At 56.2% G+C, this 16,400-nt stretch overlaps 1 protein-coding gene across 1 annotated transcript in view; it reads right to left on the bottom strand.

Annotated features, from left to right (window-relative positions):
• LOC147736772 (uncharacterized) overlaps positions 1 to 431 on the bottom strand; it is a 56,228-nt gene extending 55,797 nt beyond the window's left edge. Inside the window, exon 1 of the mRNA XM_086952696.1 lies at positions 299 to 431. Within this exon, the coding sequence (XP_086808822.1) occupies positions 299 to 431 (133 nt within the window). The remainder of the gene's footprint in view (positions 1 to 298) is intronic.
• Between the last annotated feature and the right edge of the window lie 15,969 nt (positions 432 to 16,400).

Raw genomic sequence — 16,400 nt, 5'->3', positions numbered from 1 at the left:
AATGTTGTAAATACAAGACACTGACTATGCTGAACAATGTACCATTTAAAAATAGCTATTCATTATTTTCTTACTGCGAACCGGGTGTGTATAGATTAATATTATTTCCCCTGTAAACTTTGTGAGCAAATTACAAAAGGGCCTTTTCTTTTGAGGAAAATAAATGTTTATTTCTAAAGCGCTACAACGTATCCAGGGTTTCTCAGCGCTAGATCGAAATTTTTATAATTACATGTTTTTAAGCCTGCCCAGCCTGTGCCGTCCCTCCAGACCCCTTAACCCTTCACCCTGCCCTCACCTCCTTCTGTCTCCCAGTCCCTTGCTGTCGTCCAGTTCCTTGTTTCATCTTTGTTTGCCCTCTTCTTTCTCTTTCGTTCTCCCTCCAAGTCCATCTGTGAGCTGTCTTTATCTTTATCTTTCTGTCCCTCCATCTTTCACCATGTTATTTTCCCCCTGTCGCCCTTTTCACTCTCTCCCTTCTTCCTCGCTCTCTCGCTTCCTTCTTCCTCTCATTGTTCCTCAAGCTGGAAAGAACGTGAAACACAGTGCAAGAAAGTATGTTGTGTATATGGAGCGGCGTAAAGCTTTCGGGACTAAGCTGCTCGTGTGGCATTATACCAACACTTTTATTAAGCTCACTGAGTCGATAATACTGATGTTTGTTGGTAAAGCGAGTCGGATATTGTGCAGCACGTGCACCGTGCGACACGGGTGTGCAGAGCAGATTGCCTCTTAGAACACGCTGAAGTTGTGCAAAGCACCCTGCTGCAGATAAAATAACACACCAAACCAGCTGGACATTGACCATCTATTGACCATCTATTAAACCCAGAGCACTTCAGTTCCGTCCCTCCTCCCCCCTAATTACATCCCTGTCACTCGAGCCCTGAAGCTTTTTACTGAGCCTACAGAACCACGTCCTTTGCACTTTTTTCCAAAGCATTGTTCTAGCCTCCAGCCTCCCATCCCCAAATCGAGGGGCTTTTGTCCATGAGCAGAGATTTATCCTAGTGTAGGGGCACATCCTAAGGGCTGTCACAGGGGCACACATTTTCGAGTAGTGAAGTGTGGACAGTTGATCCTTCATTAATACTCATTACAACTAGACTTATTTGGCAGGGGGGAAACTAAATTATGCATCAAGGTTGTCTAAATTATGAGGCAAGAAAAGACAAATTATGTGGTACAATGTGCAACATTTTTGCGATGATGCTCGGCCATGCTCAACACATGAGAAAGTTGCTTCGGCACATGGTGAGCCATCTTTCACACACGCAGTGGCGGAAGGTGAGCAGAGAGACATCTTTCCGCAGCAGCGGGCAGTTACCTCTGAGTGGTGGGAGTGGATAGGGTGCTGCAGTCTGGGCGCACAAGAGTGCACAGACACCTCCGAGCAGTGGGAGTGGATGGGGTACACCAGCCTCATTGTGCATTGGCGAAACAGAGAATTACGCGTGTGCAGTTGTATGTACTCTGCAATTACTAATTCTATACTATCTTTCAGATCACTAAACTTGAGGGCTGTACTATCTCCCGGCACTTGGTTGGAGACACAACGGTGGCACAAAGGTGAGCTGCGAAGATTTTCTCCAGTGTCAACACTCCCCCACCATCTCTTCCTTTTTCTCTCTCATACTTTCTCTCTCTTTCTCTGTCTGTTACTCTCTCTCACTCATTCTTTCTTTCTCTCTTCCTCTCTCTCACTTGTTCTCTCTCTCCCGCTCTTCCTCTCTCTCACACTGTTTCTCTCTTTCTATCTTTCTTGTATCTTACTCTTTCTCACTCACTATTTCTCCCCATCTCTCTTGCGCTTTCTCTCTTTGTCTGTCTTCCGCTCCCTTTCTTTCTTCCTCTCTCACTCTTTCTCTCTCTTTCCTCCTATACTCTCACTCTTTCTCTCTCTCTCTTACACTGTTTACATATCTCTTCCTTGAAACAGAGAACTACGCGTGTGTAGTTGTATGTACTCTGCCATAACCAAATCTATAGTACTTTCAGATCACTAAACTTGATGGTGCACTATATCCCGGCACGTGGTTGGAGACACACCAGTGGCACATAGGTGAGCTGCGAAAAGTTTCTCCAGTGTCAACACTCCCTCTCCATCTATTCCTTTCTCTCTCTCACACCATCTCTCTTTCTCTTCCTCTGTCTCTCTCATTCTTTCTTTCTCTCTTCCTCTCTCTCACTCTTTCTCTCTCTCCCTCTTTCACTTTCTCTCTCTTCATATCTTCCTCTATCTCACTCTTTCTCTCTCTCTCTCTTCCTCTCTTTCACACTGTTTCTTTCTCTCTCAATTCCTCTCTCTCACACTGTTTCTCTTGTTGACTTTCTCTTAGTCTCACTCTTTCACTCTTTGTCTGTCTCCCTCTCTCTCATTCTTTCTCTCTTCCTCACTGACACTGATTCTCTCTTTCTTTCTTCCTCATCACTCTTCCTCTCTCTTTCTCTGAATTCCTCTCTCTCTCACTGATTCTCTCTTTCTCTGTCTTCCTCTCTCTCACTCTTTCCCTCTTCCACTCTCTCTCTTCCTCTCACTCACTCTTTCTCTCTCTCTATCTCCTTTGCTGGACCCATGACGCACCCTCTTATCTTTCTTTTTGTCTTGCAGGCTGTGAATCACAAATGGACCAGTGATGACATGCCACGGCTGTACATAGTTTATTTGTTGTTATTTGATTTTAATAAAATATTTTATATATAAATCTATACATGACTAAGATTCCGATTTGTCCAACCTCACAAGCATCTTTTTATTAATGGTTCGCAGAGGGACACTTTCGGGCCCAAGAAGGTTGTTGGAGGTATGCTGGTCATGTGGGAAGAGGGTGCGTTTCCTGCTAATGTGGGGAGACGCAGCGTGAAAGGAGTATCTCTCACAGAAAGAGCTCGGGTATCTTTTCAGAAATGCCTCGGACAGATGCCAGCTGACGGACGGAATCACAAAATGGCTTTTCAATGCTCATATATGGTGACTTATGAACAGTTTGCACCCAGGCTTGCAGAGAGACAACTACGGGTCGTTTGCAGGACTCAAAGAGGCAGAATTACAAGAGCTAGAGGCACAGCAGCGTACTAGCTTGCAAAGGTAGAGAGCTGCGTACTGACGGACTGGCTGCTAAAGGCATAGCTGCGAGGTGGTGATGTCCACTTCATTGGCACAAAGAGAGTGAAAGGGTTATGTTCCTACTGGTGTCCCGGTGTGGAAGTCTTACTGCCTGGCACTCATCTGTTTCTCCTTTATTGTTAATAAATCTTAAACCTTCACTGCGTCCAAATCATCATTACACAGAGCTCCGCTATATTAAATTGCCCCCTGAACCGTTCATCTATATTTTCACTCAATGCGAGGCACAAGATGGCTCCTTCCTATCTGTCCCACCCCTTGAGTGAACCCCTCTCTCTGTCCCATCCGTAGAGTGAGCCCCTCTCTCTGTCCCACCTTTAGAGTGAGTCCCTCTCTCTGTCCCACCCCTAGAGTGAGTCCCTCTCTCTGTCCCATCCCTAGAGTGAACCCCTAGCTCTGTCCCACCCCTTGAGTGAGTCCCTCTCTCTGTCCCACCCCTAGAGTGAACCCCTCTCTGTCCCACCCCCAGAGTGAGCCCATCTCTCTGTCCCATCCCTAGAGTGAACCCCTCTCTCTGTCCCACCCCTACAGTGAGTCCCTCTCTCTGTCCCACCCCTAGAGTGAGCCCCTCTCTCTGTCCCACCTTTAGAGTGAGTCCCTCTCTCTGTCCCACCCCTAGAGTGAGTCCCTCTCTCTGTCCCATCCCTAGAGTGAACCCCTAGCTCTGTCCCACCCCTTAAGTGAGTCCCTCTCTCTGTCCCACCCCTATAGTGAACCCCTCTCTGTCCCACACCCAGAGTGAGCCCATCTCTCCGTCCCATCCCTAGAGTGAACCCCTCTCTCTGTCCCACCCCTACAGTGAGTCCCTCTCTCTGTCCCACTCCTAGAGTGAGCCCCTCTCTCTGTCCCACCCCTAGAGTGAGCCCCTCTCTCTGTCCCATCCGTAGAGTGAGCCCCTCTCTCTGTCCCACCCCTAGAGTGAGCCCATCTCTCTGTCCCATCCCTAGAAAGAACCCCTCTCTCTGTCCCACCCCTAGAGTGAGCCCCTCTCTCTGTCCCACCCTAGAGTGAACCCCTCTCTCTGTCCCATCCGTAGAGTGAGACCCTCTCTCTGTCCCACCCCTAGAGTGAGCCCATCTCTCTGTCCCATCCCTAGAAAGAACCCCTCTCTCTGTCCCACCCCTACAGTGAGTCCCTCTCTCTGTCCAACCCCTAGAGTGAGCCCCTCTCTCTGTCCCATCCGTAGAGTGAGCCCCTCTCTCTGTCTCACCCCTTGAGTGAACCCCTCTCTCTGTCCCATCCGTAGAGTGAGATCCTCTCTCTATCCCACCCCTAGAGTGAGTCCCTCTCTCTGTCAGATCCCTAGAGTGAACCCCTCTCTCTCTCCCACCCTTTGAATGAGTCCCTCCCTCTGTCCCACCCCTAGAGTGAACCCCTCTCTCTGTTCCCCCCCCCAGAGTGAGCCCATCTCTCTGTTCCATCCCTAGAGTGAACCCCTCTCTCTGTCCCACCCCTACAGTGAGTCCCTCTATCTGTCCCACCCCTAGAGTGAGCACCTCTCTCTGTCCCATCCGTAGAGTGAGACCCTCTTTCAGTCCGTCCACTAGAGTGAGCCCCTCTCTCTGTCCCACGACTAGAGTGAACACCTCTCCCTGTCCCAACCCTAGAGTGAACACCTCCCCCTGTCCCAACCCTAGAGTGAGGTCCTCTCTCTGTCCCATCCCTAGAGTGAACCCCTCTCTCTGTCCCACCCCTTGAGTGAGTCCCTCTCTCTGTCCCACCCCTAGAGTGAACCCCTATCTGTCCCACTCCTAGAGTGAGCCCTTCTCTCTGTCCCACCCCTAAAGTGAGCCCCTCTCTCTGTCCCATCCAAAGAGTGAGCCCCTCTCTCTGTCCCACCCCTTAAGTGAACCCCTCTCTCTGTCCCATCTGTAGAGTGAGCCCCTCTCCCTGTCCCACCCCTAGTGTGAACCCCTCTCTCTGTCCCACCCCCAGAGAGGCCCCATCTCCCTGTCCCATCCCTAGAGGGAACCCCTCTCTCTGTCCCATCCATACAGTGAGTCCCTCTCCCTGTCCCACCCCTAGAGTGAGCCCCTCTCTCTGTCCCATCCATACAGTGAGCCCCTCTCTCTGTCCCACCCCCTGAGTGAACCCCTCTCTCTATCCCATCCGTAGAGTGAGCCCCTCTCTCTGTCCCACCCCTAGAGTGAGTCCCTCTCTCTGTCCCATCCCTAGAGTGAACCCCTCTCTGTCCTACCCCTTGAGTGAGTCCCTCTCTCTGTCCCACCCCTAGAGTGAACCCCTCTCTCTGTACCACCCCCAGAGTGAGCCCATCTCTCTTTCCCATCCCTAGAGTGTACCCCTCTCTCTGTCCCACCCCTATAGTGAGTCCCTCTCCCTGTCCCATTCCTAGAGTGAGCCCCTTGCTCTGTCCCACCCCTTGAGTGAGTCCCTCTCTCTGTCCCACCCCTAGAGTGAACCCCTCTCTCAGTCCCACCCCCAGTGTGAGCCCATCTCTCTGTCCCATCCCTAGAGTGACCCCCTCTCTCTGTCCCACCCCTACAGTGAGTCCCTCTCACTGTCCCACCCCTAGAGTGAGCCCCTCTCTCTGTCCCATCCGTAGAGTGAGCCCCTCTCTCTGTCCTACCCCTTGAGTGAACCCCTCTCTCTGTCCCATCCGTAGAGTGAGCCCCTCTCTCTGTCCCACCCCTAGAGTGAGCCCATCTCTCTGTCCCATCCCTAAAGTGAACCCCTCTCTCTGTCCCACCCCTACAGTGAGTCCCTCTCTCTGTCCAACCCCTAGAGTGAGCCCCTCTCTCTGTCTCATCCGTAGAGTGAGCCCCTCTCTCTGTCCCACCCCTTTGGTGAACCCCTCTCTCTGTCCCATCCGTAGAGTGAGCCCCTCTCTCTGTCCCACTCCTAGAGTTAGTCCCTCTCTCTGTCCCATCCCTAGAAAGAACCCCTCTCTCTGTCCCACCCCTTGAGTGAGTCCCTCTCTCTTTCCCACCCCTAGAGTGAACCCCCCTCTCTGTCCCTCCCAGAGTGAGCCCATCTCTCTGTTCCATCCCTAGAGTGAAGTCCTCTCTCTGTCCCATCCCTAGAGTGAACCCCTCTCTCTGTCCCACCCCTTGAGTGAGTCCCTCTCTCTGTCCCACCCCTAGAGTGAACCCCTCTCTCTGTCCCACCCCTAGAGTGAGCCCCTCTCTCTGTCCCATCCGTAGAGTGAGCCCCTCTCTCTGTCCCACCCCTTGAGTGAACCCCTTTCTCTGTCCCATCCGTAGAGTGAACCCCTCTCTCTGTCCCACCCCTAGAGTGAGTCCCTCTCTCTGTCCCATCCCTAGAGTGAACCCCTCTCTCTGTCCCACCCCTAGAGTGAACCCCTCTCTCTGTCTCACCACCAGAGTGAGGCCATCTCTCTTTCCCATCCCTAGAGTGAACCCCTCTCTCTGTCCCACCCCTACAGTGAGTCCCTCTATCTGTCCCACCCCTAGAGTGAGCCCCTCTCTCTGCCCCATCCGTAGAGTGAGCCCCTCTCTCTGTCCCATCCCTAGAGTGAACCCCTCTCTCTGTCCCACCCCTGCAGTGAGTTCCTCTCTCTGTCCAACCCCTTGAGTGAACCCCTCTCTCTGTCCCATCCGTAGAGTGAGCCCCTCTCTCTCTCCCACCCCTAGAGTGAGCCCATCTCTCTGTCCCATCCCTAGAGTTAGCCCCTCTCTCTGTCCCATCCGTAGAGTGAGCCCCTCTCTATGTCCCACCCCTTGAGTGAACCCCTCTCTCTGTCCCATCCGTAGTGAGCCCCTCTCTCTGTCCCACCCCTAGAGTGAGTCCCTCTCTCTGTCCCACCCCTAGAGTCAACCCCTCTCTCTGTCCCACCCCCAGAGTGAGCTCATCTCTCTGTCCCATCCCTAGAGTGAACCCCTCTCTCTGTCCCACCCCTTGAGTGAGTCCCTCTCTCTGTCCCACCCCTAGAGTGAACCCCTCTCTCTGTCCCACCCCAGAGTGAGCCCATCTCTCTGTCCCATCCCTAGAGTGAACCCCTCTCTCTGTCCCACCCCTAGAGTGCGCCCGTCTCCGTGTCCCACCCCTAGAGTGAACCCCTCTCTCTGTCCCACCCCTAGAGTGAACCCCTCTCCCTGTCCCAACCCTAGAGTGAGTCACTCTCTCTGTCCCATCCCTAGAGTGAACCCCTCTCTCTGTCCACCCCTTGAGTGAGTCCCTCTCTCTGTCCCACCCCTAGAGTGAACCCCTCTCTCTGTCCCACCCCCAGAGTGAGCCCATCTTTCTGTCCCATCCCTAGAGTGAGCCCCTCTATCTGTCCCACCCCCAGAGTGAGCCCATCTCTCTGTCCCATCCCTAGAGTGAGCCCCTCTCTATGTCCCACCCCTAGAGTGACCATCTCTCTCTGTCCCACCCCTACAGTGAGTCCCTCTCTCTGTCCCACCCCTAGAGTGTACTCCTCTCTGTCCCATCCGTAGAGTGAGCCCCTCTCTCTGTCCCACCCCTTGAGTGAACCCCTCTCTCTATCTCATCCGTAGAGTGAGCCCCTCTTTCAGTCCGTCCACTAGAGTGAGCCCCTCTCTCTGTCCCACCCCTAGAGTGAGCCCCTCTCTGTCCCTCCCCTAGAGTAAGCCCCTCTCCCTGTCCCACCCCTAGAGTGAACCCCTCTCTCTGTCCCACCCCTAGAGTGAACCCTTCTCCCTGTCCCACCCCTAGAGTGAACCCCTCTCTCCGTCCCACCCGTAGAGAGAGCCCCTCTCTCTGTCCCACCCCTAGAGTGAGTCCCTCTCTCTGTCCCATCCCTAGAGTGAAACCCTCTCTCTGTCCCACCCTTTGAGTGAGTCCCTCTCTCTGTCCCACCCCTAGAGTGAATCCCTCTCTCTGCCCCCCCCCCAGACTGAGCCCATCTCTCTGTTCCATCCCTAGAGTGAACCCCTCTCTCTGTCCCACCCCTACAGTGAGTCCCTCTATCTGTCCCACCCCTAGAGTGAGCACCTCTCTCTGTCCCATCCGTAGAGTGAGCCCCTCTTTCAGTCTGTCCACTAGAGTGAGCCCTTCTCTCTTTCCCACGCTTAGAGTGAACACCTCTCCCTGTCCCAACCCTAGAGTGAACACCTCCCCCTGTCCCAACCCTAGAGTGAGGTCCTCTCTCTGTCCCATCCCTAGAGTGAACCCCTCTCTCTGTCCCACCCCTTGAGTGAGTCCCTCTCTCTGTCCCACCCCTAGAGTGAACCCCTCTCTCTTTCCCATCCCTAGAGTGAGCCCCTCTCTCTGTCCCACCCCTTGAGTGAACCCCTCTCTCTGTCCCATCTGTAGAGTGAGCCCCTCTCCCTGTCCCACCCCTAGTGTGAACCCCTCTCTCTGTCCCACCCCCAGAGTGAGCCCATCTCCATCCCACCCATACAGTGAGTCCCTCTCCCTGTCCCACCCCTAGAGTGAGCCCCTCTCTCTGTCCCATCCGTACAGTGAGCCCCTCTCTCTGTCCCACCCCCTGAGTGAACCCCTCTCTCTATCCCATCCGTAGAGTGGGCCCCTCTCTCTGTCCCACCCCTAGAGTGAGCCCCTCTCCCTGTCCCACCCCTAGTGTGAACCCCTCTCTCTGTCCCACCCCCAGAGAGGCCCCATCTCCCTGTCCCATCCCTAGAGGGAACCCCTCTCTCTGTCCCACCCATACAGTGAGCCCCTCTCTCTGTCCCACCCCCTGAGTGAACCCCTCTCTCTATCCCATCCGTAGAGTGAGCCCCTCTCTCTGTCCCACCCCTAGAGTGAGTCCCTCTCTCTGTCCCATCCCTAGAGTGAACCCCTCTCTCTGTACCACCCCCAGAGTGAGCCCATCTCTCTTTCCCATCCCTAGAGTGTACCCCTCTCTCTGTCCCACCCCTACAGTGAGTCCCTCTCCCTGTCCCATTCCTAGAGTGAGCCCCTTGCTCTGTCCCACCCCTTGAGTGAGTCCCTCTCTCTGTCCCACCCCTAGAGTGAACCCCTCTCTCAGTCCCACCCCCAGTGTGAGCCCATCTCTCTGTCCCATCCCTAGAGTGACCCCCTCTCTCTGTCCCACCCCTACAGTGAGTCCCTCTCACTGTCCCACCCCTAGAGTGAGCCCCTCTCTCTGTCCCATCCGTAGAGTGAGCCCCTCTCTCTGTCCTACCCCTTGAGTGAACCCCTCTCTCTGTCCCATCCGTAGAGTGAGCCCCTCTCTCTGTCCCACCCCTAGAGTGAGCCCATCTCTCTGTCCCATCCCTAGAGTGAACCCCTCTCTCTGTCCCACCCCTACAGTGAGTCCCTCTCTCTGTCCAACCCCTAGAGTGAGCCCCTCTCTCTGTCTCATCCGTAGAGTGAGCCCCTCTCTCTGTCCCACCCCTTTGGTGAACCCCTCTCTCTGTCCCATCCGTAGAGTGAGCCCCTCTCTCTGTCCCACTCCTAGAGTTAGTCCCTCTCTCTGTCCCATCCCTAGAAAGAACCCCTCTCTCTGTCCCACCCCTTGAGTGAGTCCCTCTCTCTTTCCCACCCCTAGAGTGAACCCCCCTCTCTGTCCCTCCCAGAGTGAGCCCATCTCTCTGTTCCATCCCTAGAGTGAAGTCCTCTCTCTGTCCCATCCCTAGAGTGAACCCCTCTCTCTGTCCCACCCCTTGAGTGAGTCCCTCTCTCTGTCCCACCCCTAGAGTGAACCCCTCTCTCTGTCCCACCCCTAGAGTGAGCCCCTCTCTCTGTCCCATCCGTAGAGTGAGCCCCTCTCTCTGTCCCACCCCTTGAGTGAACCCCTTTCTCTGTCCCATCCGTAGAGTGAACCCCTCTCTCTGTCCCACCCCTAGAGTGAGTCCCTCTCTCTGTCCCATCCCTAGAGTGAACCCCTCTCTCTGTCCCACCCCTAGAGTGAACCCCTCTCTCTGTACCACCCCCAGAGTGAGCCCATCTCTCTTTCCCATCCCTAGAGTGAGTCCCTCTCTCTGTCCCACCCCTAGAGTGAACCCCTCTCTCAGTCCCACCCCCAGTGTGAGCCCATCTCTCTGTCCCATCCCTAGAGTGACCCCCTCTCTCTGTCCCACCCCTACAGTGAGTCCCTCTCACTGTCCCACCCCTAGAGTGAGCCCCTCTCTCTGTCCCATCCGTAGAGTGAGCCCCTCTCTCTGTCCTACCCCTTGAGTGAACCCCTCTCTCTGTCCCATCCGTAGAGTGAGCCCCTCTCTCTGTCCCACCCCTAGAGTGAGCCCATCTCTCTGTCCCATCCCTAGAGTGAACCCCTCTCTCTGTCCCACCCCTACAGTGAGTCCCTCTCTCTGTCCAACCCCTAGAGTGAGCCCCTCTCTCTGTCTCATCCGTAGAGTGAGCCCCTCTCTCTGTCCCACCCCTTTGGTGAACCCCTCTCTCTGTCCCATCCGTAGAGTGAGCCCCTCTCTCTGTCCCACTCCTAGAGTTAGTCCCTCTCTCTGTCCCATCCCTAGAAAGAACCCCTCTCTCTGTCCCACCCCTTGAGTGAGTCCCTCTCTCTTTCCCACCCCTAGAGTGAACCCCCCTCTCTGTCCCTCCCAGAGTGAGCCCATCTCTCTGTTCCATCCCTAGAGTGAAGTCCTCTCTCTGTCCCATCCCTAGAGTGAACCCCTCTCTCTGTCCCACCCCTTGAGTGAGTCCCTCTCTCTGTCCCACCCCTAGAGTGAACCCCTCTCTCTGTCCCACCCCTAGAGTGAGCCCCTCTCTCTGTCCCATCCGTAGAGTGAGCCCCTCTCTCTGTCCCACCCCTTGAGTGAACCCCTTTCTCTGTCCCATCCGTAGAGTGAACCCCTCTCTCTGTCCCACCCCTAGAGTGAGTCCCTCTCTCTGTCCCATCCCTAGAGTGAACCCCTCTCTCTGTCCCACCCCTAGAGTGAACCCCTCTCTCTGTCTCACCACCAGAGTGAGGCCATCTCTCTTTCCCATCCCTAGAGTGAACCCCTCTCTCTGTCCCACCCCTACAGTGAGTCCCTCTATCTGTCCCACCCCTAGAGTGAGCCCCTCTCTCTGCCCCATCCGTAGAGTGAGCCCCTCTCTCTGTCCCATCCCTAGAGTGAACCCCTCTCTCTGTCCCACCCCTGCAGTGAGTTCCTCTCTCTGTCCAACCCCTTGAGTGAACCCCTCTCTCTGTCCCATCCGTAGAGTGAGCCCCTCTCTCTCTCCCACCCCTAGAGTGAGCCCATCTCTCTGTCCCATCCCTAGAGTTAGCCCCTCTCTCTGTCCCATCCGTAGAGTGAGCCCCTCTCTATGTCCCACCCCTTGAGTGAACCCCTCTCTCTGTCCCATCCGTAGTGAGCCCCTCTCTCTGTCCCACCCCTAGAGTGAGTCCCTCTCTCTGTCCCACCCCTAGAGTCAACCCCTCTCTCTGTCCCACCCCCAGAGTGAGCTCATCTCTCTGTCCCATCCCTAGAGTGAACCCCTCTCTCTGTCCCACCCCTTGAGTGAGTCCCTCTCTCTGTCCCACCCCTAGAGTGAACCCCTCTCTCTGTCCCACCCCAGAGTGAGCCCATCTCTCTGTCCCATCCCTAGAGTGAACCCCTCTCTCTGTCCCACCCCTAGAGTGCGCCCGTCTCCGTGTCCCACCCCTAGAGTGAACCCCTCTCTCTGTCCCACCCCTAGAGTGAACCCCTCTCCCTGTCCCAACCCTAGAGTGAGTCACTCTCTCTGTCCCATCCCTAGAGTGAACCCCTCTCTCTGTCCACCCCTTGAGTGAGTCCCTCTCTCTGTCCCACCCCTAGAGTGAACCCCTCTCTCTGTCCCACCCCCAGAGTGAACCCATCTTTCTGTCCCATCCCTAGAGTGAGCCCCTCTATCTGTCCCACCCCCAGAGTGAGCCCATCTCTCTGTCCCATCCCTAGAGTGAGCCCCTCTCTATGTCCCACCCCTAGAGTGACCATCTCTCTCTGTCCCACCCCTACAGTGAGTCCCTCTCTCTGTCCCACCCCTAGAGTGTACTCCTCTCTGTCCCATCCGTAGAGTGAGCCCCTCTCTCTGTCCCACCCCTTGAGTGAACCCCTCTCTCTATCTCATCCGTAGAGTGAGCCCCTCTTTCAGTCCGTCCACTAGAGTGAGCCCCTCTCTCTGTCCCACCCCTAGAGTGAGCCCCTCTCTGTCCCTCCCCTAGAGTAAGCCCCTCTCCCTGTCCCACCCCTAGAGTGAACCCCTCTCTCTGTCCCACCCCTAGAGTGAACCCTTCTCCCTGTCCCACCCCTAGAGTGAACCCCTCTCTCCGTCCCACCCGTAGAGAGAGCCCCTCTCTCTGTCCCACCCCTAGAGTGAGTCCCTCTCTCTGTCCCATCCCTAGAGTGAAACCCTCTCTCTGTCCCACCCTTTGAGTGAGTCCCTCTCTCTGTCCCACCCCTAGAGTGAATCCCTCTCTCTGCCCCCCCCCCCAGACTGAGCCCATCTCTCTGTTCCATCCCTAGAGTGAACCCCTCTCTCTGTCCCACCCCTACAGTGAGTCCCTCTATCTGTCCCACCCCTAGAGTGAGCACCTCTCTCTGTCCCATCCGTAGAGTGAGCCCCTCTTTCAGTCTGTCCACTAGAGTGAGCCCTTCTCTCTTTCCCACGCTTAGAGTGAACACCTCTCCCTGTCCCAACCCTAGAGTGAACACCTCCCCCTGTCCCAACCCTAGAGTGAGGTCCTCTCTCTGTCCCATCCCTAGAGTGAACCCCTCTCTCTGTCCCACCCCTTGAGTGAGTCCCTCTCTCTGTCCCACCCCTAGAGTGAACCCCTCTCTCTTTCCCATCCCTAGAGTGAGCCCCTCTCTCTGTCCCACCCCTTGAGTGAACCCCTCTCTCTGTCCCATCTGTAGAGTGAGCCCCTCTCCCTGTCCCACCCCTAGTGTGAACCCCTCTCTCTGTCCCACCCCCAGAGTGAGCCCATCTCCATCCCACCCATACAGTGAGTCCCTCTCCCTGTCCCACCCCTAGAGTGAGCCCCTCTCTCTGTCCCATCCGTACAGTGAGCCCCTCTCTCTGTCCCACCCCCTGAGTGAACCCCTCTCTCTATCCCATCCGTAGAGTGGGCCCCTCTCTCTGTCCCACCCCTAGAGTGAGCCCCTCTCCCTGTCCCACCCCTAGTGTGAACCCCTCTCTCTGTCCCACCCCCAGAGAGGCCCCATCTCCCTGTCCCATCCCTAGAGGGAACCCCTCTCTCTGTCCCACCCATACAGTGAGCCCCTCTCTCTGTCCCACCCCCTGAGTGAACCCCTCTCTCTATCCCATCCGTAGAGTGAGCCCCTCTCTCTGTCCCACCCCTAGAGTGAGTCCCTCTCTCTGTCCCATCCCTAGAGTGAACCCCTCTCTGTCCTACCCCTTGATTGAGTCCCTCTCTCTGTCCCACCCCTAGAGTGAACCCCTCTCTCTGTCCCACCCCCAGAGTGAGCCCATCTCTCTTTCCCATCCCTAGAGTGTACCCCTCTCTCTGTCCCACCCCTACAGTGAGTCCCTCTCCCTGTCCCATTCCTAGAGTGAGCCCCTTGCTCTGTCCCACCCCTTGAGTGAGTCCCTCTCTCTGTCCCACCCCTAGAGTGAACCCCTCTCTCAGTCCCACCCCCAGTGTGAGCCCATCTCTCTGTCCCATCCCTAGAGTGAACCCCTCTCTCTGTCCCACCCCTACAGTGAGTCCCTCTCACTGTCCCACACCTAGAGTGAGCCCCTCTCTCTGTCCCATCCGTAGAGTGAGCCCCTCTCTCTGTCCCATCCGTAGAGTGAGCCCCTCTCTCTGTCCCACCCCTAGAGTGAGCCCATCTCTCTGTCCCATCCCTAGAGTGAACCCCTCTCCCTGTCCCACCCCTACAGTGAGTCCCTCTCTCTGTCCAACCCCTAGAGTGAGCCCCTCTCTCTGTCTCATCCGTAGAGTGAGCCCCTCTCTCTGTCCCACCCCTTGAGTGAACCCCTCTCTCTGTCCCATCCGTAGAGTGAGCCCCTCTCTCTGTCCCACCCCTAGAGTTAGTCCCTCTCTCTGTCCCATCCCTAGAGTGAACCCCTCTCTCTGTCCCACCCCTTGAGTGAGTCCCTCTCTCTTTCCCACCCCTAGAGTTAACCCCCCTCTCTGTCCCTCCCAGAGTGAGCCCATCTCTCTGTTCCATCCCTAGAGTGAACCCCTCTCTCTGTCCCACCCCTACAGTGAGTCCCTCTCTCTGTCCCACCCCTAGAGTGAGCCCCTCTCTCTGTCCCATCCGTAGAGTGAGCCCCTCTTTCAGTCCGTCCACTAGAGGGAGACCCTCTCTCTGTCCCACGCCTAGAGTGAACACCTCTCCCTGTCCCAACCTTAGAGTGAACACCTCCCCCTGTCCCAACCCTAGAGTGAAGTCCTCTCTCTGTCCCATCCCGAGAGTGAACCCCTCTCTCTGTCCCACCCCTTGAGTGAGTCCCTCTCTCTGTCCCACCCCTAGAGTGAGCCCCTCTCTCTGCCCCATCCGTAGAGTAAGCCCCTCTCTCTGTCCCATCCCTAGAGTGAACCCCTCTCTCTGTCCCACCCCTGCAGTGAGTTCCTCTCTCTGTCCAACCCCTTGAGTGAACCCCTCTCTCTGTCCCATCCGTAGAGTGAGCTCCTCTCTCTCTCCCACCCCTAGAGTGAGCCCATCTCTCTGTCCCATCCCTAGAGTTAGCCCCTCTCTCTGTCCCATCCGTAGAGTGAGCCCCTCTCTCTGTCCCACCCCTTGAGTGAACCCCTCTCTCTGTCCCATCCGTAGTGAGCCCCTCTCTCTGTCCCACCCCTAGAGTGAGCCCCTCTCTCTGTCCCACCCCTAGAGTCAACCCCTCTCTCTGTCCCACCCCCAGAGTGAGCTCATCTCTCTGTCCCATCCCTAGAGTGAACCCCTCTCTCTGTCCCACCCCTTGAGTGAGTCCCTCTCTCTGTCCCACCCCTAGAGTGAACTCCTCTCTCTGTCCCACCCCCAGAGTGAGCCCATCTCTCTGTCCCATCCCGAGAGTGAACCCCTCTCTCTGTCCCACCCCTAGAATGCGCCCGTCTCCGTGTCCCACCCCTAGAGTGAACCCCTCTCCCTGTCCCAACCCTAGAGTGAGTCACTCTCTCTGTCCCATCCCTAGAGTGAACCCCTCTCTCTGTCCACCCCTTGAGTGAGTCCCTCTCTCTGTCCCACCCCTAGAGTGAACCCCTCTCTCTGTCCCACCCCCAGAGTGAGCCCATCTTTCTGTCCCATCCCTAGAGTGAGCCCCTCTATCTGTCCCACCCCCAGAGTGAGCCCATCTCTCTGTCCCATCCCTAGAGTGAGCCCCTCTCTATGTCCCACCCCTAGAGTGACCATCTCTCTCTGTCCCACCCCTACAGTGAGTCCCTCTCTCTGTCCCACCCCTAGAGTGTACTCCTCTCTGTCCCATCCGTAGAGTGAGCCCCTCTCTCTGTCCCACCCCTTGAGTGAACCCCTCTCTCTATCTCATCCGTAGAGTGAGCCCCTCTTTCAGTCCGTCCACTAGAGTGAGCCCCTCTCTCTGTCCCACCCCTAGAGTGAGCCCCTCTCTGTCCCGCCCCTAGAGTAAGCCCCTCTCCCTGTCCCACCCCTAGAGTGAACCCCTCTCTCTGTCCCACCCCTAGAGTGAACCCTTCTCCCTGTCCCACCCCTAGAGTGAACCCCTCTCTCCGTCCCACCCGTAGAGACAGCCCCTCTCTCTGTCCCACCCCTAGAGTGAGTCCCTCTCTCTGTCCCATCCCTAGAGTGAAACCCTCTCTCTGTCCCACCCTTTGAGTGAGTCCCTCTCTCTGTCCCACCCCTAGAGTGAACCCCTCTCTCTGCCCCCCCCCCAGACTGAGCCCATCTCTCTGTTCCATCCCTAGAGTGAACCCCTCTCTCTGTCCCACCCCTACAGTGAGTCCCTCTATCTGTCCCACCCCTAGAGTGAGCACCTCTCTCTGTCCCATCCGTAGAGTGAGCCCCTCTTTCAGTCCGTCCACTAGAGTGAGCCCTTCTCTCTTTCCCACGCTTAGAGTGAACACCTCTCCCTGTCCCAACCCTAGAGTGAACACCTCCCCCTGTCCCAACCCTAGAGTGAGGTCCTCTCTCTGTCCCATCCCTAGAGTGAACCCCTCTCTCTGTCCCACCCCTTGAGTGAGTACCTCTCTCTGTCCCACCCCTAGAGTGAACCCCTCTCTCTTTCCCACCCCTAGAGTGAGCCCCTCTCTCTGTCCCACCCCTTGAGTGAACCCCTCTCTCTGTCCCATCTGTAGAGTGAGCCCCTCTCCCTGTCCCACCCCTAGTGTGAACCCCTCTCTCTGCCCCACCCCCAGAGTGAGCCCATCTCCATCCCACCCATACAGTGAGTCCCTCTCCCTGTCCCACCCCTAGAGTGAGCCCCTCTCTCTGTCCCATCCGTACAGTGAGCC

This window comes from Lissotriton vulgaris, chromosome 1_2 (assembly GCF_964263255.1).
Source record: "Lissotriton vulgaris chromosome 1_2, aLisVul1.2, whole genome shotgun sequence".
NCBI lineage: Eukaryota > Metazoa > Chordata > Amphibia > Caudata > Salamandridae > Lissotriton > Lissotriton vulgaris.
The sequence above is the reverse complement of the archived record's forward strand: the minus strand, read 5'-3'. Positions and strand labels throughout refer to the sequence as shown.